The sequence below is a fragment of the Vicugna pacos genome, chromosome 4 (genome assembly GCF_048564905.1).
Source record: "Vicugna pacos chromosome 4, VicPac4, whole genome shotgun sequence".
In the NCBI taxonomy this organism is placed as follows: domain Eukaryota; kingdom Metazoa; phylum Chordata; class Mammalia; order Artiodactyla; family Camelidae; genus Vicugna; species Vicugna pacos.
The window spans coordinates 1,507,243-1,533,306 of record NC_132990.1 but is presented as its reverse complement, the minus strand read 5'-3'; the positions used below and the strand labels follow the sequence as shown (position 1 = coordinate 1,533,306).

General features: G+C 38.9%; 1 protein-coding gene, 1 long non-coding RNA gene and 1 pseudogene across 12 annotated transcripts in view; 1 reads left to right on the top strand and 2 right to left on the bottom strand.

The window, feature by feature from the left end:
* The window catches only part of LOC140695949 (uncharacterized), a 54,045-nt gene that overhangs the window by 17,604 nt on the left and 10,377 nt on the right, over window positions 1–26,064 (bottom strand). For 6 of the 11 annotated variants that reach the window (XM_072959066.1, XM_072959067.1, XM_072959068.1 and 3 more), the window contains exons 3-4: window positions 23,372–23,533; window positions 20,538–20,625 (exon numbers count right to left, since the gene is read on the bottom strand). In XM_072959066.1, coding sequence (XP_072815167.1) covers window positions 20,538–20,625; window positions 23,372–23,533 — 250 coding nt within the window. The remainder of the gene's footprint in view (window positions 1–20,537; window positions 20,626–23,371; window positions 23,534–26,064) is intronic. The other 5 variants (XM_072959074.1, XM_072959075.1, XM_072959071.1 and 2 more) reach the window with 3 other exon arrangements.
* Window positions 4,968–6,613, bottom strand: LOC140695789 (pyruvate dehydrogenase E1 component subunit beta, mitochondrial pseudogene; annotated as a pseudogene).
* On the top strand, window positions 23,685–25,396 carry LOC140695788 (uncharacterized). Its single transcript, XR_012071605.1, has 3 exons — window positions 23,685–24,130; window positions 24,608–24,665; window positions 24,911–25,396. It is a non-coding gene; the product is annotated as an uncharacterized lncRNA (long non-coding RNA).

The window sequence follows — 26,064 nt, the reverse complement described above, 5'->3', positions numbered from 1 at the left end:
TGTCCCTCTGAGTTTATTTTGCTCTTATTTTTCTAAGTTCTCGAGGCAGAACCTTAGATTACTGACTTCAGACTCCCTGTTTTCTAACACACACATTCAGTGCTACTGACTTTTCTCTAAGGACAACTTCAGCTGTGCACTACATACTTTGATATCTTGTATTTTCCTTGTCATTCACATTTGTGCATGTTTTTATTTCCCTTGAGACATCATTTTTGTTGCACAGATTATTTTAAAGTATGCTATTTTCTAAGTATTTAGAGATTTTTCTGTTAGCTTTCTCTTATTAAGTTTGATTCCACTGTGGTCAGACAATATACTTTGCATAATTTCGATTTTTAAAAATTTGTTAAAGTAAATCAATTTTTACACTTTATGTGATGTTTTGTGGCCCAGGATATGTCCATCTTGGTACAGGTGTCCCTCAGTATCCACAGGGGATTGGTTCCAGGACGCCCCTCATATTCCAAAACCTGCAGATGCTCAAGTGCCCTCTATTAAACGGCATGGTGTTTGTATTTAACCTACACATATCCTCCCATATACATTACTTATAATACCTAATACAATGTAAATCCTATGTAAATGGTTGTAAATACAATGGAAATGCTATATAAATAGTTTCTGGTGAATTCAAATTTTGCTTTTTGGAACTTTCTTTAAAAAATTTTCAATCTGCTGCTGGCTGATTCTGCAGATGGGGATTCCATGGATATGGAGGTCTTACTGTGTATGTTTCGGTGGGCACTTGAAAAGAACATGCGTTCCGCTACTGTTTGGTGGAATGTTCTGTAAATGTTGATTAGATTGTGTTGGCTGATGGTGTTGTTGAGTTGTTACTGATTTGGGGTCTAATTATTCTATACATCATTGAGAGAAGGGTGTTGATGTCTCTAACTGTTGATCTATTTCTCCTTTCAGTTCTCTTCACACCTTCTGAAGCTTTGTTATTTGATGCATACACACTGAAGATATCTATGAACTAACACATTTATCACCACCTTGTGTCTGGTAACATTCTTTGATTTGAAGTCTACCCTGCCTGATATTAATATAGCCACTCTTGCCTTTTGATTAATGCCTGCATAATGCATCTTTTTGAAAAATCATTTTATTTTTAACTTGTCTACACTGTTATGCTTGAAATTTGATTTAGACAGCATATAGGGTTTTTTTCAAATAAAGATTTTAATATATTTTCTGGCTTATTTAGATAGTATTCTTTTGGTTGCAAATAATAGAAACGGACTGTTTTGTTCTGAAGGAAGAGATGAATTATAATTAATGTACCAGATGTCTCCCAAGACCCAAGGCAATGTGCAACTGACTGGGCTTCTGGAACAGACTAGAACCAAGATGCTCTCCAGTGCCTCAATTCCTCTCCCTCTAAAAGGACCCTTTTTCTCTGCTCTCCAGTCTGCAACAGTAGATGACAGCTATTCCCAGCTCCTTGGTCTACATATGATACTTCTAGCCACCTGGAGATAGTCTGAGGCTCTCTTTTAACTGGAACTCTTTTATTAGTTTTGCTTGGATTAGTGGTCATCTTGGGTCAGTCAGTCAAGTCAAAAAATAGGTCAAATCCTATCATGAATGCCAAGGTATCTCTGAACCTGGAAGATCGGGGGTTCATGGGAGGGGAGGAAAAACATGAAGCAAAGAGTAGGAATTATATACAGCAGAGAGGAAGCTACACAGGCATCTTCTCCACTCATGTGTGTGCGGAGGGTTGTCATAGAATGAAATTTAGAAATACAGCTGTGAGACCTATGACACTGAGACAGACTAGAAACATGATGTAATGGAGTTGGGGGAGAAACCAAGTCTTCCCAAAGACATTCTTGGTCATAAGGAACAGAACCCATCTGAAGGTCTGTAAACATGGCACTTCAGATTTTTAATATCTGAAGAAGGCTGTTACATGCAGAGCATCACATTGTTTGTTCTAATTAATCACATTAATTGTTCTAATTAATATTAAAGTTGTTACAGTTAAAATTTTTTTACATCCTTTGTACTTATTTATCTTATAACTGGAAGTTTGTATCTTTTGGCTACCTTCATCTGATTCAGATGCCCCCAGCACCCACCTCTGGTAACTGCAAATCTGATCTTTCCCCTATGAGTTCATTTTTCAGTTTTATTAGGTAGAATTGTTACTATTTGGCTGTACATATACAATATATTGCAGATAAACACATATACACAATATACTACACATATTTTTTAATTTACATATATGTACTGTTGTTTCTAAGAATGTTTATAGAGCTTTAGCTTTTTAACTTACATAGTTATCAAAGGAATAAAGCCAACCTCAAAAAAAGAATACAAAAAGATACATACACCCAGCTATTAATGGCAATATTCTTTACAACTTTACAACAAGATATGGAGGTATCTTAAGTGCACATCAGTAGATGAACGGATAAGGAAGAAGCAGCAAATATATGTAATGGAATACAATTTGCCCATAAGAAAGAAGGATATTTTGCCATTTGCAGCCCTTCATTCACTTTGTTTTCTTTTCACTTCAAAAACCGGAATTTGTAACTGGCATAAACATTTCCATTTCATCAAAAACAAAAAAATACCTAGAAATAAACTTAACCAAGGAGGTTACCCAAACTCTGAAAACTGTTGATGGAGGAAATTGAAGATGGAGGAAACTGATGGAGGAAACTGAAGATGACACAAAGAAATGGAAAGATACCTTGTGCTCTTGGATTGGAAGAATCAAAGTTTTTAAAATGGTCATCCTACCTAAAGCAATCCACAGACCCAAAGCAACCCCTGCCAAAATACTAATGGTATTTTTCACAGAACTAGAACAATTTCAAAATTTATATGGGACCATAAAAGACTCCAAACTGCCAAAGCAATCTTTTGTAGATTTTTTAAAAATCTTTCTTCTTTTTGTTCTTTTTTCTTACGGTTTGATGACTAGAGAAGTTCCTCCAACATTTGTTGTAAAGCTGGTTTGGTGGTGCTGAAATCTTTTAGCTTTTGTTTATATTAATCTTTTGATTTCTCCATCAAGTCTGAATGAGAGCCTTGCTGGATAGGGTATTCTTGGTTGTTTTCCCCTTTCATCACTTTAAATATATCATACCACTCCCTTCTGGCCTGTAGAGTTCCTGCTGAAAAATCAGCTGATAACCTTATGGGAGCTCCCTTGTGTGTTATTTGTTGCTTTTCTCTTGCTAATTTTAATATTTTCTCCTCATCCTTGATTTTTGTCACTTTGATTACTGTGTGTCTCAGTGTGTTCCTCTTTGGGTTGATCTTGTGTGGAACTCTCTGCACTTGTTGGACTTGGGTGACTCTTTCCTTTCTCAAGTTGGGGGATTTTTTGGTTATCTCTCCAAAAATTTTCTCAGGTCCTTTCTCTCTTTTCTCTTTCTGGGATCCCTATAATGTGAATAATAATATATTTCATGTTGTCCCAGAGTTCTCCTAAACTATCGTCATCTCTTTTCATTCTTTTTTCTTTTTTCTGTTCTGTAGTAATGATTTCCACTATTCTGTCTTCTAGCTCATTGATCCATTCTTCTGCCTCATGTAGTCTATTCTTGTTTCCTTGTATCCTTGTTTCCTTCTAGTGTGTTATTCATTTCAGTGATTTTATTCAACTGTTTGGTATTCTTTGTATTTTCCAAATCTTTGCTAAAAACTTCACTCTGTGCATCTGTACTTCTCTTGAGTTCTCAGAACATCTTTACCATCCTTACTTTAAACTCTTTCTCAGATAAATTGCCTATCTCCTCATCACTTACTTCTTCTTCTGGGATTTTATCTTGTGCCTTGGCCTAGGAGATATTCCTCTGCTACTTCATATTGACTGTCTATCTATTTGTATTTTTAGGTAGCTTAGTTATGTTTCTTGACCTTGGAGAGGTGGCCCCCTGTGGGAGAGGTCCTATGCATCCCAGCAGTACACTCCTCTCTTGTCACCCAAGGGCCAAGAGCCAGTTGGTCCCAGTGTAGTTTGGCCTGTGTTTGTGGATTCATTCCACAGACTTGGGGATTATTGTTTTATTTCTGATATCTACTCCCTGTTGGATGAGGCTGGACTAGAAGCTTACACAGGTTTCCTGGCAGAAGCCAGTGCCTGCCCACTGCTGGGTGAAGCTTGGTCCTGGACCTCTGGAGGGTAAGGCTGTATCGAGAGGCCTTAGTGGCTTAGGAAGTCTGCTGATGGGTGTGGCTGTATTCCCACCCTGTATGCTGTTTGGCCTGAGGCTTCCCTATGGGCTGTTGGGTGGGGCTGGCTCTAGGTGCTAATGAACCAATCAAGATGTCAGCCTCCAGGAAGGCTCATGTAGCTGAACATTTCCAGAAGATCTGCCACCAGCTTTTATGTCCCCTGGGTGAGCTACAGCCATGCCCTACCTCTCCAGGAGACCCTCCAAAACCAACAGGCAGGTCTGGCCCAGATTGCTATGAAATAACTGCCTCCACCCTTGGACCTGGTGCATGTGAGATTCTATGTATGCTTCCCAAGAGAGTGAAGTCTGTTTGCCCCAGTCCTGTGGGGCTTCTGGAGATAAGCCCCACTGGGCTTCAAAACCAGATGTCCTGGTGTCTCCTCCTCTTCCCAATGCCAGAACCCCAGGCAGGGGAGCCTGACATGGGGCTCCAACTCTCACTCCTATGGGAGGGTCTCTGCTACTCATTAGCCTTCAGCATGCGGGTGCCCACCCAAGGGGTATGGGGTCAAGTTATATCATGAGGACGCCCCTCCTACTGTTCCACTGTGGTTCCCTCTTTATGTTTCCAGTTGAAGAAGATCTTTTTTGCTGGGTTCCAGTCTTTTTTTTTTTTCATGGTTCTTTAGCAGTCAGTTGTGGTTTTGTTGTAGTCACGAGAGAAAAGCTCGTGGCTCTTTCTTTGTTTTTTTTTTTTGTTTGTTTGTTTTTCATAGTTAGGAATTCCTTTATCCCTTATCAAAACAATCTAACAGTAAATGTAGATTATATGCTTTTATTTTTTACATGTAAGTTATCTTTTCTTTGGAGATATCATTCATCAGGACTCTGTCATGTTCATACCTTGCCCTTCTAGTGAGAGGATAAAGTTTAACTGTCATCTTATTCAAAGAACATGGCAACTGTAACAGACCAAAAAAGCATGGAACCTAGGCAGGAGAATTTTTCCACATACAAACATTTAAACTTCTTTCCAGTACAAAAACATCTGTGTTGTTACTTTAGAGATGACAATGAGTCATGAGGTCTTACAGACAATCCAGGTGAAGTCTCAGCAGGTATTTTAGGTAAATCCGAGTGACTTGAAATTCAGGTCAGAACTAAATATTCAGTGTTTTCTTTATTGCAAATATGATGTCTTTAACCTGAGGTACAGAATTGTCTTCTAGAATCTTTGCATAAGGCATAGGGACATCAGCACCAGTGACTCAAACTGCAGGAGCATCCAGGAAATTGAATGCAGGGCCTTCCATGATCCTAGCACAAACTTAACCTCCTACTCCAAACTGTGGCCAGCCTCCTTCCACAGTTACGAGATGATTGGTCTTCATGACACTGGCTTCTATTGTTTCAATGTCCATTGGTCTGACGGTTCGCCTATTTGTCACCTCACATTCAATTCCCTCTTTAGACAGCACTGTCGCAGCTTCTAAGGAGTGGCCCACAGGACTTGAATGGGAAACTATGGTTACGTGTGTCCCTTGCCTTTCTATTTTGGCTTTTCCAATAGGAATCAGAAAATCTTTTGACTGAGCTTCCGAGGGAAGTTCAAAAGGAACTCCATACATCAATTCATTCTCCACCGTCACCACTGCATTGTTATCCTGAATGGCTGATTTAATAAGTCCTTTGGCATCCTCTGAACTCCAGGGGCTGACCACCTTTAAGCCTGGGCAGTGTCCATACCAGGCAGCAAAGCACTGGGAGTGTTGGGCAGCCATGCCAGCTGAGGCACCATTGGGCCCCCTGAAAACTATGGGCACAGACTGAAGGCCCCCCCGACATGTAGTAGGTCTTGGCAGCTGAGTTTATAACCTGGTCAATGGCTTGCATAGAGAAACTGAAGGTCATAAACTCACAAATGGGCCACAACCCAGCCATCGCTGCACCTACAGCAATTCCAATAAAGCCCAACTCAGATATGGGAGTGTCGATGATCCTCTTATCTCCATATTTCTTCCACAGACCTCAACTAACCTTATATACCTCATCATACTGGGCAACTTCTTCCCGAAGCAGAAATACCTTCTCATCTCTTTCCAGCTCTTCATTCATACCTTCATTTATAGCCACATGAACTATCATCTGCAGCGCCGCCGGCGCCGTCTGGTGGAAGCGCCTCCTCAGCAGCCCGGAGACCTGCTGGAGGGGTCTCTGCGCTAGGCCAGCCACCACCGCCATCTTGACCGTGTCCTCTTTCTTTGCTTTTGAAGTATAGTTAACCTCAGTTTTTTTAATCCACTGTAAGAGTCTCTCACTTTTAGTTGATGTATTTCGACCATTTTAATTTGGTTTCCTCTTTGTGCTCCCGCTTCCGTATTACTGACTCCCGGGTTTCTTGAACTTTTTTTTTTTTTAAGAATTCTGTGTTTGTTTATCTATAGTGTTTTTTGCTGTATCTCTTTGTATAGCTTTTCTTGTTGTTGGTCTAGGTGCTACATTATGTGTATATAACTTATGTCTTCTGGGATTGTCATCTTACTGGCTAGAAGTATGCAAACCTTACCTCCCATTATATCCTCTTGCCCTTCCTGTTTAAAATATAATTTTCTTAAGTACTTCCGATATACACATTTAGAATCACCTCAGATCATGTAATACGTTGCTTCAACCATCAAAATTAGTTTAGAGAAATCATACGTAAGAGGAGTACCTACTCCAGTCACCTGTATTTTTCCTTATGGTGTTTTCTTCCTTCCTGATTGTGCAAGGTTCCTAAGACCATCTCCAAGTTTGATGTTCACTAGAAAGACTCAAAACATCAATCATATAGCTGCATGCCTGGCTATAATCACAACAAAAGGATACACAGCAAAATCAACAAAGGGAAATGGTATGAGAGAAAGTTCAGAGGAAACTGGGAATAAACCTCCAACAATCCTCTCCCAGTAGCACGTGACACAATTTTCCAACAAGGGTTTGTGACAACATGCATTAAACGTTGTCTAACAAGGAAGCTCATTAGACACTCAGCGCCCAACTTTTTTAATGGTAGGCTGGTCACTCAGGCACCTGCCTAGCACATACCAAAATTCAAGATTCCAGATGGAAAGCATAAACCATGCTGTTTGCATAGTTTTAGGCAGTGAGAGCGATTCATATCAATTCTGAGAATGATACCAGCCTGCTTGAAATGCAAGATCCCAGTGCCAGCCAAAGCAGTCTCAAGCTGCTCTGTTAACTCTTTACTGCACACAGATGTTCCAAGGTTCCCTCTGTTTCCTTTTCATTTATAAAATTACCTTTCCTCATTCTCCTGGAGATAAATTCCGAGTCTTCCCTCATCTGGGAATGTCCCGGTTTCCCTTAATTTATGAAAAATGTTTTTATTTCATACAGGACTTGGGGCTTAAAATTCTTTCAGCACCTGAAAAACATTGCATCACTTCCATCTAACCTTTGTCATTTCTGAGAAATTCACTACCACCGTAATAGTTCTACCCCTATAAGTAATGTGTTATATTCTCTAGCCGATGTCAAGATGTTTTCTTCATTTTTAATCTTCAGAAGATTCATTATCATCTATCTTGGCATGGATTATAGTGGGTGTATCATGTCTGGGATACACTCAGCTTTTTGAATCTGTAAATTTATATCTTGTCAAATTTAGGAAGTTTTCAGCCAACTGAGTCTTCTAATACTTTTTCAACCCCACCCTTCTTTGCTTGTTCTTCTACAACAGGAATGACACAAATGTTAAATATTTGGTTATACTCCTACAGTTTTTGAGACTATTCTTTTTTTTTTTTTTTTTTTTTTTGCCTAGTATACTTTCTTCCTTTTCAACAGACTGGATAATTTCTATTTTATGTTCTAGTTCAACGACTTCTCTGTTACTTCTAATCTGCTCATAAGCCCATCTATTGAGCTTTTTCTTTCAGGTATGGATTTCTCAGTTCTGAAATTTCCATGCACTGGATTCATTACATCTTCTATTTCTCTGCAGAGGCTTTCTAATTTTTCATCCATCTCAAGTTCTTTCAGCTGTGGATATCCAGCTTTTCAAGCACCACTTGTATAAATTGTTCTTTTTCAGTTGGATGGTCTTGGCATCCTTGTCAAAAATAAACTGACCATAGGGGAGGGTATAGCTCAGTGGTAGACTGCTTGCCTAGCATGCACAAGGTCGTGGGTTCAATCCCCAGTACTTCCATTAAAAAGAAAATATATAAATAAGTAAATAAACCTAATTACCTCCACCAACAAAAATAAATAACTAAATTAAAAACAATTTTTTTAATCAACTGACCATAGATATATGAGGGATACATTTCTGGGGTCTCAGTCCTGCTCCATTGATCTCTCTCTTTCTACTTATGGCAGTATGTGTTTTGTCACTGCTTGTAGTTTGGTATAAAGTATTGAAATCAAGCAATGTGGATCTTCCAAACTCCTCTTCCTTTTTCAATATCATTTTGGCTATTCAGGGTCCTGTGAGATTCCAGATAAATTTTAGGATAGATTTTCTTATTTATATCAAACATGAAAGGTATTTTTAAATTTATTTTTATTAACATATAGGTGAGTTACAATGTTATCTTGTTTAAGGTGTACACCAAAGGTGTCCTTGGTTAAATTTATTGCTGAATTTTTTGACACTATTGTAAATGAAATTTTTAACATTTCCTGTTTGGATAGTTCTTTGGAAATGTACAGAAATACGAATGACTTCTGCGTGTTGATCTTGTGTTCTGCAAATATCCTCAGTTTATTTATTCGTTCTAACAAATTTTTTTTTTGCACACTCTAGGGCTGAGTAGATTTGAGATCATGCCTTCAATGAAAAAATAATTCTACTTCTTTTCCAATTTGGATGCCTTTTCTTTTTCTGCCTAATTATTCAGTTAGAACTGCCAATACTATGTTGAACAAAAGTAGCAAAAGCTGGCATCCTTATCTTGTTCTGTTCTTCAGGGAAACACTTTCAGTCTTTCATCATGAAGAACAATATTAATGTAGATTTTGCATATAATAAAGTCTTTATCATGTTGAGGAAGTTTCCTTCTATTCTTAGTTTACTGAGTGTTCTTATCATGAAAAAAGTGTTCAATTTCATCAGATGCTTTTTCTTCATCAGTTGAGATTATCAGGCGGTTTTTATCCTTAATTCTCTTAAGGTAGTGTATTACAGGATTTTAAGATTTTGAAATATTCTTGCATTCTGAGAGTAACTCCCACTTGGTCATGTGGTACAGTGCTTCTAATGGGCCGCTGAATTTGCTGTGGGAATATCCTGGTGAGGATTTTTGTCTCTATGTTCATGTAAGGAATACTACCTGGAGTCTTCTTTTCTGGAAATGTCTTTGTCTGAGACTTCCAGAATCAGAGCAATGTGTTCTCAAAGAATGAGTGAGGAAATGTCCTCTGCAATACTTTGGGGAACAGTTTGAGAAAGATTTGTGTCAGCTCTTCTTTATATATTTAGTAGAATTAACAAGTGAAGCCATCTCATTGTGAGCTTTTCTACGCAGGGAGGTTTTTTTTTTTTTCTTAATTAGTGATCCAATATTCTAACTAGTTATAGATCTATCCAGAATTTCCCTTCTTTCCTGAGTCTGTTTAGACAGACGTGCATTTCTAAAAAATTGTTCATTTCACCTCAGGTAGCCAACTTGAATAGTATTTCCTTATAGTCATTTTTATTCTTAAAAAATGATGTTTCCAATTTTATTTCTGTTTTTAATAGTCTTCTTTTTATTAGTCAATTTAGATAAAGTCTTGTCAGTTTTGTTGATCTTTCTAAGGAGCCAATTTTGGGTTTTGTTGACATCTCAATCATCTTTCTATTCTCTAGTTTAGTTGTCTTTGCTTTTTGCTGTATTTTTCTATTATTTCCTTGCTTCTGCCAGCTTTGGTTTAGTTTGCTCTTCTTTTTCTAGTTATGTAAGTCATACAATTTGGGTATTAATTTGAGATCTTTCTTCTTTAATTATGTATTTACAGCTATAAATTTCTCTCCAAGCACCCCTTTCACTGTATTCCATAATTTCTGGTATATCATGATTTCATTTTCATTTGTCTCTCCGAGTATTGTCTAACTTTCTCATGATTTTTCCTCTTTGATACATTGGTTAAGAGTATGTTACTTAATTTCCACATATTTGTGAATTTTCCAGAGTTCTTTCTCTTATTCATTTCTAGTTTCATTTCATTGTAAAAAGAAAAGTTATTTTGTATGATTTCAATTATTTCAAACTATTATGACTTACCTCTGGCCTCACATATGGTCTACCCTAGAGATTGTTCCATGTGCGCTTGAGTGGAACATACTGTTTGCTGTTCTTGGGTGGTGTGTTCTGTATACAAATGTTAGGTGTGATTGATTTATAGTGTTGAACAAGTTCTACATTTTCTTGTTGACTTCTTGTCTGTCTGCTATGTGTAGTATAGACAGTTGGGTATTGAAGTCTCCAAATATTATTGTAGAACTATTTTTCTCTTCAATTTTGCCCATTTTTTACTCCATATATGTTGGGACATATTTGTTAGGGGTGTGTGTGTGTGTGTAGATATATATATACACATACATACACATATATATATACACATATGTATATATATTTCTTATTTCTTTCTGTAGTGAAATTTTTATCAATATATGATGTCTTTCTTCATCTCTTGTCATCTTTTCTTGATTTAAAATCTATTTTGTCTCATGATACACTCATTCCAGCTCTCGTTTGGTTATTGTTTTTATGAAATATCTTTTTTCCATCCTTGTACTTTCAACCCCTTTATGGTCATGTATCTAACGTGAGTCTCTGATAAGCAGTATGTGCAGATTTTGAGTTTTCAATTCAACCTGCTAAACTATGCCTTTTGATTGAGGAGTTTATTCTATTTACACTTAATGTGATTAATAAAAAAGGATTTATTTTTGCCACTTGGCCTTTTATTTTCTGTGTATGTCTTCTGTTCCTCAGTTCCTCCATTACTGCTTTTTAAAATATTAACTTTTTTTTGTAATTTAACACTTGTACTCCCTTCTTTCATTTTCTGTATATATTTTAAATATTTTCTTAGAGGTTACCGTGTAGATTATAATTCACATGCTAAATTTGTAGAACTCCAGCAACTTCATTAAAACAATATACAAACACTCTGCTCCTATACTTTCCCATCCCTCCCACCTTGTTTTGTAATTGTCCAAGGTTACATCCTTATACATTGTATGCCCACTAACTTAGATTAATACTTTTTGTATGTTTGCCTTAAATCATATAGAAAAAGCAGAAGTTATAAATCAAACAAAAAGCATATTATTACTGGCTTTTATATTAACCTATGTACTAGTGTTCATTTTACTTTCCTAGGCTTAGAATTACTATCTAGTGTCCTTTCATTTCAGCTTGTGTCTGTGTGTGTGTGTGTGTGTGTGTGTGTGTGTGTGTGTGTGTGGAGCAGGTCTACTAGTGAGCTCTCTCAGGTTTTATCTGGTAACATCTGAATTTCTCCTTCATTCTCCAAGAATAATTTGTCAGATATAGAATTCGTAATTGGTAGTTTTCCTTTCTAGACTTAAAATGTCATCTTACTGACTGGTAGCCTCTGTGGTTTCCAATAAGAACTCACTTGTTAATCTTATTTGAGGATTTCTTGTAGGTAACAGCTACTTGCTGCTTTCAAAGTCCTGTGTTTAGGTTTTGACAATTTGACTCTATTTCTTAGTGTGGATCTTTTTGAGTTTATCCTACTTGTAGCTGGTTGAGTGCCTTGGAAACATAGGTTTATGCCTTTTATCAAATTTGAGTACATTTCTGTAAATTATTTCTTGAAATGCTCTCTTTCCTTTCCCTCTGCAATTCCCATTATGTGTATGGATATACACCAAATGGTGTCATGTAGGTCTCTCATGCTCTGTTCCTCTTTCATTATTCTTTATTTTCTATATTCCTCAGAATGGGTAAACTCAGTTGAAGTATTTTCAAGTGCAATGACTGTATTTTGCCTGTTTAAATATGCTGTGAATATCTATAATGAATTTTTCACTTCAGTTACTGAGCTATGCAGTCCAGGATTTCTATCTGATTCCTTTTCATAACTTCCCTTTATGATTTTTTCTATTTGTGCAAGCATTGTTGACCTAGTTCCTTTCCTCCCACATCCACGGTTTCCTTTATGTATTTATGCATATTTAAGATAGCTGATGTGAAGTCTTTGTGCCTGGGCTTCCTCATGGATAGTCGGTAGGGAGGCAGTTTAAAATGCCACAGGACTCTCCTGCCACAAAGTAGAAGCTACTGTCTTCACCAGATCTTCCAGTTTTTGACAATACTCCAAAGTTATACAAAAGTTAATGGAAAGTTAACAGTTTCTGGCAGCTCATCAGTTGCTTTTGAGCAGGTACAGAGCCATGGATTTCCTTGCTCTGCCATTTTTGATATCACAGACTGTTTTTTCTTTAATTGTATGATCCTATTTATATGAAATATCCACAACAGGTGAATCCATAGAGACATAAATCAGGTTAATGGTTGTCAGTATCTGGGGAGCGGCGCAAATAGGGACTGATTGCTTAATGACTTCTTTGAGAGTAATGAAAAAGTAAGTGCTGGAACTAGACAGAGGTGATGGTTGTACAACATTGTTTGTGTACTAAATGCCCCTGAATTGTACATATGAAGATGGCTGATTTTGTTATGTGAATTTCACATCAACAAAAAATTTTAAAGTCATTCTCAAGAAGGTGTGTTTCCAACGACACTTTCCACATCCTAGCAGATGGCCCAGAATCATAATACTTTCAACAAATCGGAAACTGACACTATTAACAGGGCTTTCACAATCCTGCATACACTGAGTATCATCAGAATCTTCCCAATGCTCCTGACTCTTTGTGGTGTCACTGCTCTAATGTGCAGTCAGGATCCATGTGGGCTTAGCACATGGAAACTTCTTACATGTCACCTGTATCTAGACCCTCTCTCCTTCTATCACTTCTCTGACATTGAACAAATCCAGAGTTTCACATTCACTGTATTTAAAAGGTTCAGTCCACCCCTCTGTGAATTTTCACTTGTGTTTTCTGTCACTTGTTGTGAATTTTGACTAAAGGTTTTCCACATGCATAACATTTGTGTGGTGCTGTAGACTAAATTGTGTCCTTCCAAAATTTACGTTGAAGTGCACAATGTGTCTATATTTGAAAACATGGCCTGCAAGGAAAGTTAACATGAGCTCATAAAGGTGAGGTCCTGATAGGGTTGGTGCCTTTTAAGAGGAAGAGATGAGAGCTCACTCTCTGTCTCTATATGAGGACACAATGAGAAGGCAGCAAGTCTGCAAACCAGGAAGAAAGCCTTCACCAGGAACCTCATCAGCCAGTACCTTGATCTTAACTTTCAAGCCTTGAAAACTGTTAGAATAAATTTCTGCTGTTTGAGTGACCCGTCTATGGCCCTTGTTATGGCAGCCCTAGCAGACTAATATAGATTTTGGTACTGACAGTGGGGTGCTTTGACACTGTGATGGGTAGAGGCTGAAAGAATTTTGTGCTGCATCCTGTAAAAACCTGAGATTCATGTGAAGGGAGTGTTGGTAGAAATACAAATGTCAGAGGTGATTTTCATGAGGGCTCAGAATGAAAAGAGAGCTAAAGAGAAATTTTTCACCTTCTTAGAGAATACATAAATAATCATGCAAAGAATATTGGCAAAATACAGACATTAAAAGCCATTCTGGTGATGTCTCAGATGGAAATAAGCAACAGGTTATTGGAAACTGCAGGAAAGGTGATCCTTATTGCAACATGGCAAAGAACTTGACTGAACTGTGTTCTAACGTTTTGTGTGAGGTTGAACTTTCTGTGAGTGATGAGACTGGGTATTTAACTGAGGAGATTTCAAACATGGACAACATGGCTTGGTTCCTCCTGACTGCTTACAGTAAAATGTGAAAAGAGATGAATTGAAGAAGAAATTAAGTAAACAGGAACCCCAACTGAAGACTAGAAAATTTTAAGCCTTCCCACATTGGGAAAAAAAAAAAAGTAAAGAGAGAAAACTTATTCTGAAGAGGGTATGTCTGAACAACAATTTGCTAATGTGATCAGTATGGGTATGAACCATGAATTTAATCAGTTATCTCAGCACAAGCCAGGAAGAGGTGGAAGTAGACCAGCAAAAACACTGCAGCTGGGACTAAAGTCAACTCAGAAAACAGGAAGGAACAGGAAGGTTGCACACATGCATCGTACTTCAAGGAAAGGGAATAATGACCCTGGAAGCTATTCATAAGTTGTCAGGACCTCCAATCCCATCACAGGCCCAGGAAGCAAGGCTGCTACTCCCTGGGTTCAGCACTGCACTCTCAGACTGCAGCAGAGGGAGGGTCACCCCTCTGAGCCCAAAGGGCACTACCAGCTCAGTGGGCCTGGAGAGGGGAACGTCAAACCAAAGAGGGTTATTCTCCAGCCTTAAGAGCTAATACAATTTATCTTGCTAGGTTTTGGACTGGTTGGAATCCATCACCCTATCTTCTTTCTGATTCTTCCTTTTGTAATGGGAATGTGTATCCTACTTCTGTTCATCATTTTATTTTGGAAGTACATAACTTGTCTGGTTTCACAAGTTCACAACTGGAGAGGAATTTTGCCTCAGGATGAATGGTACCTCTATTTATGTCCCTCTTATGTCTGATTTAGATATTTAGATGAGACTTTGGACTTTAAAGTTGATGCTGGTATGAGTTAAGAGTTGGGGGGTTGTTAAAATGAAATAAATCATGTTCATGTGAGAAGGACATGAATTCTGAGGGTCCACAGTTGTAATTCTATGGACTGAATTATGTCTCCCAAGATTATGTTTAAGTCCTCACCCCAACTTGGTTATATTTAGAGATCGGGCCTCTAAGGAAGCATAAAGGTTAATAAGTGAGGTCATAGGTGTGGCGCCTTGACCCAATAGGCATGGTTCCTCATAAGAGAAAGAGATACAAGAACTGTCTCTGCTGTGAGCACACAGCCCGAGACCAGCCATCTACAGCCTTGAAGAGAGATCTCACCAGGAACTGAATTGACTGCACCTTGATTTTAAGATTTTCCCGCTCCCAGAACCATGAGAAAATAAAATTTCTGTTGTTTAAGCCATTTTGTCCATGATTCTTTTATGGCAGCCCTAGCAGACTAACACATGGGATTTCTCTCTAGTGTAGCTTTCAACACTGAATAAGGTTTCCAGTTTGACAGAAGGCTTTCCTACACTTACTGCATCCATAGAGCTTCCCACCAGAGGGGAATCTGTGGTGGTAAGGATGGTGGGAGCTCAGGCTGAAGCGCTACCTACAGATAGTACATTTGTATGGCTTTTTTCCTATGCTATAAGTTCCCTGGTTCTGTCCAAGTTGAGAGCTCAAAACGAAGCCTCTCTTACATTCACTACACCTGTAGAGATTCTCTCTGAAGTAGATTCTTTGGTGTTGAGCCATATGTAAGACAGAGATAAAAGCGCTTCTCATACACCTTAGACTAACAGGGATTCTCCCTATGAGTGGGAGAACAAGGAGTGAGCTCTAACTAAAGGCTATGTCACACTCACCAGATTGTTGGCATTTCTCTTCTAAATGGAAGCTCTGATGCCAAGAGATTTGAGATGGATTTGAGTATTCTCCTACACTTACTACATTCATAAGGTTTCTCTCCAACATGAAATCTCTAATGCAGAAGATCAGAATTTAGACTGAAGCTTTTTAAACACTCAGTACTCTTGAAAAGTTTCCCTCCAGTATGAATCCTCTGATACTAAGTTTTGAGCTTTCAGTGAAGCAGTTACTACCATTACCACACACAATGATTTCTCGCCGGAATGAATTTTCTGATATTGCCTGAGCGCATAACAAACATGAAGCTTCTGCCACAAATGGCACGTTCATGGGTTCTTCTTCTTGAAGAATTACTCTCCTTGTAGGAAAGTCGGAGTTTAGACTGGCATTGCTCCTACACTCATCAAATCCCTGGGTTCTTGCTCCTATGGAATTATCTGGGGCAGAGTGACTTGCCAGAAACACAACAGAGTTCTTCAGGGAGGGACTGGGAAGAATCTAACCTGAGCCAGTGTTACAAGCTCTCGCTAAGCCCAGGCTCCTGAGAACCACTCCTCAAGTTATTCCCAATGCCAAGAAGGAACCATCACCTGTGATTTCTGCTTTTACAAAAGAAGATGCTTTGTCTCCATCTTTATTGTAGGGCTGCCTGTTTTGACTTAGGTTGTATATGTGAATTTTCTCAACATCAGTCCTCTGAAGGCAGAGCCTATGTTTCTGTCCTAAAGTTTTCTTTCTCATTAAGCAAAGGAGACCTTGCTTTCTGGCCCAGTGTGTCTGAGACCCAAGAAATGCAGCAAAATTCCAAGTGGCTCATCAGGCAATTGGCAAGCATGCAACTGTGGCCACGTGTTGCTGCCTCTGTTCAAGTCTGAGAAACCAAGCAGGTAAGGCCTGTAGGGTATTTGTTCCAACCACTCCCCAACTGCTAAGCCCCCTTGCTTATCCTCAGTGCTAAACCTTGTAACCTCATCAATGAGAGCATGTGTCTCCAAGTTGGAAACTGAGGGTGGGGCTGGCACACACATCCTAGTTCCAGGAGTGGTGCAGGGCATGGCTGGAGGGCTAGCAAGGCAAAACTGCCCAGGTTGGCCTCCCACAAGTTTTGATATGTTGTATTCCCATCATCATTCTGTTTGAATATTTTCTAATTTCTCTACAATTTCCTCTTCGATGTAAGAATTAGTAAGGAATGTGTTAGTTAATTTATACATATTTGAGATTTACTTAGATATCTTATTACTTATTTCTTACACAATTCTACTAGAGTCACAGAAAATACTCTGCATTCTTTAAATCATTGTAAATTTATTAAGACTTCCTTTATCGACCTACATGTAGTCTTGATGAGCATACCAAATGTACTCTAAAAAATATGTATTCTGCAATAGGAGGGGTACAGTGATCTGTAACTACCAATCAGGATAGCACAGTTGCTAGTTTTCCTCACATAATATATGTTTTTACAGATTTTTTTACCTAGTTGTTCTATCAAGTACTGGGTGGGGGGCAGTTCCCTTGAATTCTGTCAACTATTTTGAAGCTGAATTATTAGATCTATACACACATAACTATTACTTATCTTCCTGATGAAGTGACTTCTTTATTTTTCCAAATGTTCTTCTCTTTGTCTTGAAGTTGGTTTTATCTGATAATACTACATCTTTCTTTTCCTCATTGAACATAGTTAACATATAGACTTTAAAGTCCTTGTCCGATCATTTCAGCCAAAAGGTGAATTATGGTATGTAAACTATATCTCAAAAACTTATTAAAATCTAAAACATGGGTTAAGACTCAGAATAGTCAAGGAAAGAGCAGAGGGCTAAGAATGAAGATGAAGCATATAGGGAGATGAAGAACACAGATGCCTTGAGCAGGGAGGAGGAGAAAGTCTGTGATATGAGCAGGGAAAAACAGCCAGCAGGAGGTAAAGGGCAGCTAGGGGTAGAATAGAGAGCAAAGAAGCTGTAGCATCATCCTGTGGAGGGTTTTGAAAGCAGACAAGGGAACACAGCCTCTCTACCACAAGAGTTGTAGCTTATGTGCTTTAAAACACTCGTGTTGTTTCACTTGCTTCTATTGGGTGGTAAGTCCAAAATTCATTTCATGAACAAAATTTCCCACAGAAACAGATTCTCAAACGTTGAGAACAGGTTAAGTTTCCAATGATTGAGAAATAGTGGGATGAAACAGTGAAAATCTGGGAATGTTTTTAAACTGTAGAGTCATCGGTTTGAATGTGAATGTTTGTGGTTTCTTCATCTTTAAAGGTATGACACTGAGGTAGTCGCTAGTTTTAATACACTACAATTTTATCATCACAACCTATCAAAGATGCACACAGACCAAAAATATTAATTAATTCTACTGATAGGAATAACTAAAATGTCCATCAATTGATGAATGAATAAACAAAATGTCAGATATCCATACAGAAGAATATTATTCAACCTTAAAGGAGAGTGAAGTATCACTGATTTGGGCCATAACATGGATGAACCTTGAAAATATTAACACTAAGTAAAAGAAAACGGACACAAAAGACCATATATTCTATGATTCCATTTATATGAAACATCCAGAACAACCAAATCTATAGAAACAGACAATAAATTACTTGTTGCCAGGAGCTGGGGGAGGGAAGTGTGGCGAGTGACTCCTAATGGGTGTGGGGTTTCTTTGGGGAATGATGAAAACATTATTGAATGAGATAGTGGTGAGGGGTGAACTACTTTATGAATATACTAAAATCTCCTCAATTATATTATTTAAAATGGCAAATTTTATTGAATGTGAATTATATCTAAATGAACAATTTTACAAACATTTAATTCCAATGATAGGCAAACCCCTAAATTTGGCAGTCTTGTAAGAATGGAGGCTGTGCTGTAGATATCACTGTTTGTAAACCATCAAATGCTCCTTCACACAGGAGATATACAACTATAAATTTTAACATTAAATATAAGAATCCTAACTATTAATTACCAGTTAACAGCTTACAGCCCCTTCTATGTCAGAACTCTAATGTAGATTCCAATTTATTCTCTCAGGCAAAAGCCCTTAAGAAAAATGCCTAAATGTCATGATATATATGTAAGTCAGGTTATTCTACACAGTTTAGACTTCACACAAAAAAAGCACCTGAAAATGCAATGTAGAGAATCCTAAGATATGTAATTTCTTTATCTCAAATAACAAGCAACAAAACAAACAAACCTCTCTGTTCTCTTGTGCTCTCAAAATAAGTTAAGATTGTGGTCCCTTTATGAAACAAGTACGTTCTGACTGCCTGACACTCTTCCAGGTATGGAAACCTCACCTTAAAAATCAAAGTCACTCAGATGCTCATGCCCTGGCATCAACTTTTCAGGAGGAAATGAATAAAAGGAAAAAATATATATTGAGAGATGTTGGTTCTAGACAGGGTAAGACTCAAGGTGTGCTAAAGCTCCCACAGGAAATGGCACAGAAGGGACAGGTAAAGTAATGTTTCTTTTGGGCCAAGAATGCTTCTCTATTAACAGCAGAAATGGTAAAGTGAAACATACAAAAGAAAAGCTCTCCTTATTACCTTAGGGAACATTCTGAATCACATATACTACATATACATTTTCTCTCAAAGATTTAAAAGATGCAAAAACCGAGGAATATCCAGCCTTTGGTGATGTCTGAAAACATAAAAACCAATCATTTTTAACTGATACAGTAACAGGCCAATATCCACCATATGAGCTCAGTATTAAGATCATGTCCAGATCTTGCAAAAAAAATTCTACACTTGCCAATTTTATTACAGAACAGGCAATGGAAAACGGAATTAGCCCAGTTGACACTAATTGGCATACATGATATGATCAACACACTTATTTCAATTGGCATCTGCTTAGGCGGTCAATACATGTTAACTCCACTTGATTATGTCAACTTAACATGCTCCCTAGTCTTAAGGCTTAGAAAATCTTTCCTTTAATAATTCATTTGATTACTATTTATTTCCAAATCCTTGAATTCAACTTGGCAAACTCCTCAAAACTCAGCCTGGCTTTCAGGATTCTGGCTGAACTACCTCCATCCAGGCTCAGAGTGGGTGAAGGCGGTAAAGAGTAAATGAAGCAGGTGCCTTGGCCATGGGGTCAAGGGACACAAGGGGGTGTGACAACACCAAGGAGATGCTGTGTGGCTCCAGCTACCTGTCACACACATCATGAGTGTAGACTCAGGACTTAGGTGCAATCTTCCAATTTTCAAGTGTGGAAAAGCACAAGGCCAGCCAAACTAAATCTATCCATGAATCACCAGGAGACAGCAGGCTAGCACCCTCACCTCTACACAAACTCAAGTGACAAAAGGTCGCTGCTGCTTCAAGCTTCCAACATGGTGAGGGACAGTCTGCAGGTCGCCCAGTCTCTGACACATGGTTGGCTTCCTGCCACATTCCCAAAGGATGCCTTCCCTCAGCTCTTCCACTTGCCAACTCTGTCAGAGGCAGCTCAGGCAGCTCCTCCCTTGAAAGATTTCCTTCCCTTTTTCCTGCCTTGGGAATCACAGGGCACATCAGCATGAATATCTTGCATCTGTATTTTAACTACGCTGATAACATTTTGCTACTTGGTGAATGCATGAGTCATGAATGGAGCAGAGGAGTCTGAGAAAACGATCCAGGTAAGGTAAGTCACATCTCCAAGATCAGGGCTAGGTATGGTCTACCACCAACACAGAATTTACAGGACAAGAAAATGCAATGGGTCCATCCTGCAACAGCTAGGAAGAAATTTCAGGACTCACCTCATCCCTGGTTGTCAGGAGACCTGGGGCCATATTCTTGGTCTGCTGAGTGCTCTTCTTAGAGAAGAGTCCAGCTGCAGAAGCAGAGCTGGGGAAAGAGAAGAGAAATGAGGGTGTGCTTGGGAGGAGTACCCTTGTATCCAGCCTCCCAGTTCAACAGGGGTGACAGGGAGGTAGGAAGGGAGGCTGCAGAGGGCATCGGGGCAGCCCACTCTTAACCAGTGTCCTATAAATAAGGCTCCCAGAGGTGGGCCAGCAGCAGGCTCAGCCCCAATCTCCAGTTGGGAAATGAAGCCCTCAGCCCCCAGAAGCTGGATGAGACTATTAAGTCACTGGGTAGACTCTTAAGAGGAAAAGCGTCTCAGAGTGTCCACAGGTAAGCACTCATGCTGAGAAATAAAAGGACCTATCATACTGATAACACAAGTTCCCCATCCACGTCTGCCCTGAGGTCAAAGGACAAGGCCCAGGAAACTAAAAACACAAAGAGGGCTATAGCGCTCTAGACAATGTACATCCGGGGGGAGACCTGAAGCAGGGTGGAAGGCATAATCTCACTGCACCTTCCTCTCCACTTATATATTCCAAGATTAGGTTCCCAAGATTTGAAATGTGACATGAAATTTAAGAATGGGCAGTCATAAAATGGGCTAGGTCTTCAACAAGTCAATTTCATGATGAAATTTTTGAGAGATTTTCCTTACTGCGGAACTACTTAAGAGATAAATCACGCTTCATGTGTTATCTGTATGCCTTGATTGACTAGTTTGCACAAATGAACTGAAAGACATTTAGGGGACTAAGAAGGCTAATTCAATATGAACTGGGTATTAGATGATGTTGGAGAATGACTGTGAATATTGTTAGGTACGATCATAATATTCTGGACATACAAAAATAGTCACTATTAAGAAATGATGCTGAAATACTAAGGGTGAATTGGCATAATTTGCAATTTTTAAAAGAATGTGAAGACTTCCACAAGTTAATAGCATAAAATGAGGACTTATGGGAAAAAAGGAGGCTTGAGAGACATATCAATGAAGTGCAATGTGTGGACATTGTTTAGACATTTTGGAGGCAATCAAAGAAAACTGAACACTAACTGCATGTTAGATGACATTAAACAATTAATATTAATTTTGTTAGGCTTAGGCTAAAAAGAGCTGTGCTGGCAACCTCTGCAAGTAATTGTGCCTAAGCTTAAATAAATAGTGCAAAAAAAAAAAAGAGTGCAGAATTGACACCAACAGCATATTTAATGGTGAGAAACTAGATGCTGTCCCACTAAGATCAAAAACAAGGCAAGAATGTTACCTTTCGCTACTCCTATTCAACACCGTACTGGAATTGCAAGCTAATGCAAGAAAACAAGAAAAGAAAAGAAAAGGCATACTGATTGAGAAGGAAGAAACAAAACTGTCTTTGTCTGCAGATGACCTGATTGTCTATGTAGAAAATCCCAAAGAATCAACAAGAAATTTCTGGAACTAACAAGTGACTATACCAAGGCTGCAGGATCCAAGTTAATACACAAAAAATAATTGCTTTCCTATATACAAGCCGTAAATAAGAGAAATTTGAAATCAAAAACACTACAATATTAACATACACAAAAATGAAATACTTGGGTATAAATCCAAAATAATTGTATAAGATCTATATGAGGAAAACTACAGAACTCTGCTAAAAGATATCAAGGAAGAGCTAAAAAATAATAATAATATTCCATATCATGGGTAGGGAGACATGATATTGTTAAAATGTCAGTTCTTTCCAACTTGATCTATACATTCAGTCTATCAAAATCCCAGCAGGTTACTTTGAAGATGTCAGCAAAATGGTTCTAGAGTTATATGGAGAAGCAAGGGACCCAGAAGAGCCAACACAACACTGCAGAAGAACAAAGTCAGGAGACTGACACGATGAGATTTCATAACTTACTACACAGCTACAGTAATCAAAAAAGTGCAGTATTGGCAAAAAACAAATTTAAAAAATAGACAAATAGATCAATGGAACAGAATAGAGAGCAAAGAAATTGACACAAATAGAGTCAACTGAATTTTGACAAGGGAGCAAAGGAAATTCAATGGAGACGGGGTTAGCTCTTTAACAAATGGCAGTAGTGGAACAAATGAACATTCACACATCAAAAAAAAAAAAAAGAATCTGGACACAGACCTTTATACCTTTCACAAAAACTAAATCAAAATGAATCATAAACTTAAAAGTAAAATGTGAAACTATAAAACTCTTAGAAAATAATTTGGCAATATTTTTTCACATATAACACCAAAAACACAACCATGCAAGAAAAGTTCTCGTAAGTTGGATTCTGTTAAGATTAAAAACTTCTGTTCTGTAAAAGATTCTGGTAAAAATAAGTCAAGCCATAAAGTGGTATCCATCTGAGGCAGGGCTGCCAAGCCCCTAGAAATGCTCTCTGCCCTGACAGGCAGTCCCCTCTGGATCTAAGGGAGTATAGAGTGCTCTCAGGAGAAACCTGGTACAAAGCAAGCAGCTTCAGCCTCAGGATTCTCTCCCAGGCCAGACAACAGGTTGGAAACCCCTAAGCCTGCAGCTAGGGAGCTCTTCACTAAAATAAGGTATCACGACCTGGCAGGGAAGGGAAGGACAACATGATGAACAGAATTGGACTGTGGTTTTTAGAATGAACCTGCTGTGAGTCATGCTGATACCCAGCATGACATTAGTCTTCTAAGCGCCTACATGTCTTAGTGAAAATACATATGAACATTATTAAATGTTACTGAAATGAACGTTATGTTAGCCTGTGCCAGACACCCGTTCTACCTCTTTCCAACACTCACCACAGCTCCAGGAGGTTCAGCACTTCGTTCAAGATGACGCCGAGAAAGAGGTAGACCAGGACCTGAACTCTCCCTTCGGAAGCCGGAACTCCTACAGCAGGGCTGGCACCGGCCCCTGGGGAGAAGCAATGACCAAAGAGATGCACACTTGGGGTTGAGGATCTGGGGAAGAAAGGACAGGGTTCTCTCACTAATAAGTGGTAGATCTAAGTGATTGATCCATGAAACCTGGGCACTGGGCATTGAACCTAAGACCTCATGCAAGGTAAGTATGCATTCTACCACTGAGCTATATCTGTCCCCCAGAATTTGACTTTTTTAACTTGTTTCTTATTTCACGTTTCCCCTCTGTAATGGGAATTTCATGAAGGCTGTCTTGTCCACCAGGTCCTTTCCAGTCCCAAGCACAAGGCCCAGCTTATAGCTGAAGTTTAATAAATAAATGCTGAATGAATGGACATATATTCTGCCTGCGGCTGAACCATTTTATCCTGACCAAGAAAGCCCATTGTCAATTGGTTTCACTGGGGATTCTATCTGGGAACAAAGGAAAACAGGCAGTCTTAGAGCCAAGAGAATTCTGAATCTCGTGAAGATGAAATTCTTAAAGGCTAATTAAGACCATGGACATTCCAAGGTCTTGGACATCACTTGATGGAGCAACAGAAGCTGATCCCTGCGCACAGCACCTATTATCTCCCCTACATGGATAAGCACGATGTTTAGGAAAAGTGTCTGTTGCCAGAGGTGGAGATAGTGGTAAGGGATGTTTAACTTAATTATTAAACAAGGGAGATGGCATATATAAGGAGACTACCTCATGTCTATGATTCAGTGCTCTGAGAACACGCAAAAAACAAAAACACAACAGGCAGTCTTGGAAGACTTCCTAATGCTTTTGAATAAGATGCTTTACAGCATATTCAATTTAAAGCTAACCAGTGGTCACAAGGATGGGGCTGAAGAAACATCCGTTTCCTTGGATTTCTGGTTGCCAGGGTGAAGAAATGCATATGTACCCACAAGATACATTAGAAGCGCTGTGCGTCCGAGGCCCCTTCGCTGTCAGATGTGGTGGGCGGGGAGACAGGTAAATGGCTGCATAGGCGGTAGAGAGGGATGTGAAATTGAACCCTTTAGGCTGCCCCTTCCTAGTTGTGTTATGATGGCAAGTTCTCTTTTACTCTCTGACCCTATTTGCTCTTCTACTAAATGAGTATACAATTTGCCTCCCAGGGTTACAGCTGAGGGTGAGATGAGTAATCTACAGATAGCCTGCCACTGCCTGGCACAGGTAGGCACTAGATAAATGTTAGCAGGTATTCTAATTCATCCGAGATGCTGTGAAAGCGAGAGAATGACCCCCTCCCCGGGGTGGGGCAGTTGAGGGAAGGAATCAAGGGTGGATGGGATAAAGCAAGAAAGATAAAAGGAGTCCCGGTGGCATTCTTCACACCCTAAGCCCTCTGAGAAGCCACGCCTGCATAAAGCCCTCCACTTAGGACAGCGGGCTAAGTGTCCATACGGCCCCCTCCACAGGTACAGCAGAGCTCCGGAAGCTGGTCCAAAGCCACAGTGACCACCAAGATTCCATTATGAACAAACCAAAACCAGCGAGGTGTTCAGGTTTTCTTACCATTTAGACATAGCCACAAACTATGGCCTAATGAAATGTTTTTACTGCAGCCAAGTGCTCTTCAGTGGAGTCCTGATACATCTATCAGGAGGAGCACATGTGTTCAAAGAAGTGTCCCTCCCTCCACTTCCTCTGCCATTTACCTACCTGTAACTATCCTGAATGCTCAAAAGATGTATAATAAACAGCTTTAAGAGGTGCGGAACAGTAGTCTCAACATTTTAATGCATGGACCACAAAAAACAGAATTTTACTGTTACATTACTTTATATTTGCAGGTTTTATTTCTAAGTTCAAACTGATCCTTAAAACTATCTTTCCAAGATAGCCTATAACAGAAAAATAAGAAATTATAGGACCATTCAGTCATCATAGAAAATCAAGGTAGGTCTAGATGTCATCAAGAAAATAACTGTTAAATATCCATTGATATTGTGCAGCCACTGAGAAAATCACGACGTCTATGCTGCACCAAAAGAAAACGCCTGTAATTTTCATTTTTAAATGAATGAAGTAGAATACAAAGTCACATTACAACTGTGATAATAAGGACTGGATAGACTAGTATCCAGCAAAAAGAAGATAGTTCATAAGCTGAGATGATGCGATTCTCTACGAAGGTTGGTTTGTTTGTTTTTCCTTTCTCCTAACATTTTAAATGTTTGTGCAACAAATAATAAAACAGATTCTTTTTTTTTTCTTTCTAGAGAAGAATTCAAAGGATGGGAAAGCAATACAAACCCTTAATCAAATAAAACCTGGTAATTTCACAGAATATTGCCACTGTTCTCTGAAAACAGGAAGAGCACAGATGTGCAGAGAAGCAAAACCAAATCAAACAAACCACATGCATAGGGTTTTCCCAACACGACTGAACCGATGTCACAGCCTCCCTTAAAGCCCCTCCTGTCTTCACTGCTGACTTTATGTTCTAAAGCCAGAACATCATGGTTGCTTTAGAATACTGATAGGATGTTCCTACTAGGGGAATACTGCCAGGCACTCAACACCCTGAGTGATAAGCAATATTCGGAAGTTGACCCAAGTCTTCAAACCC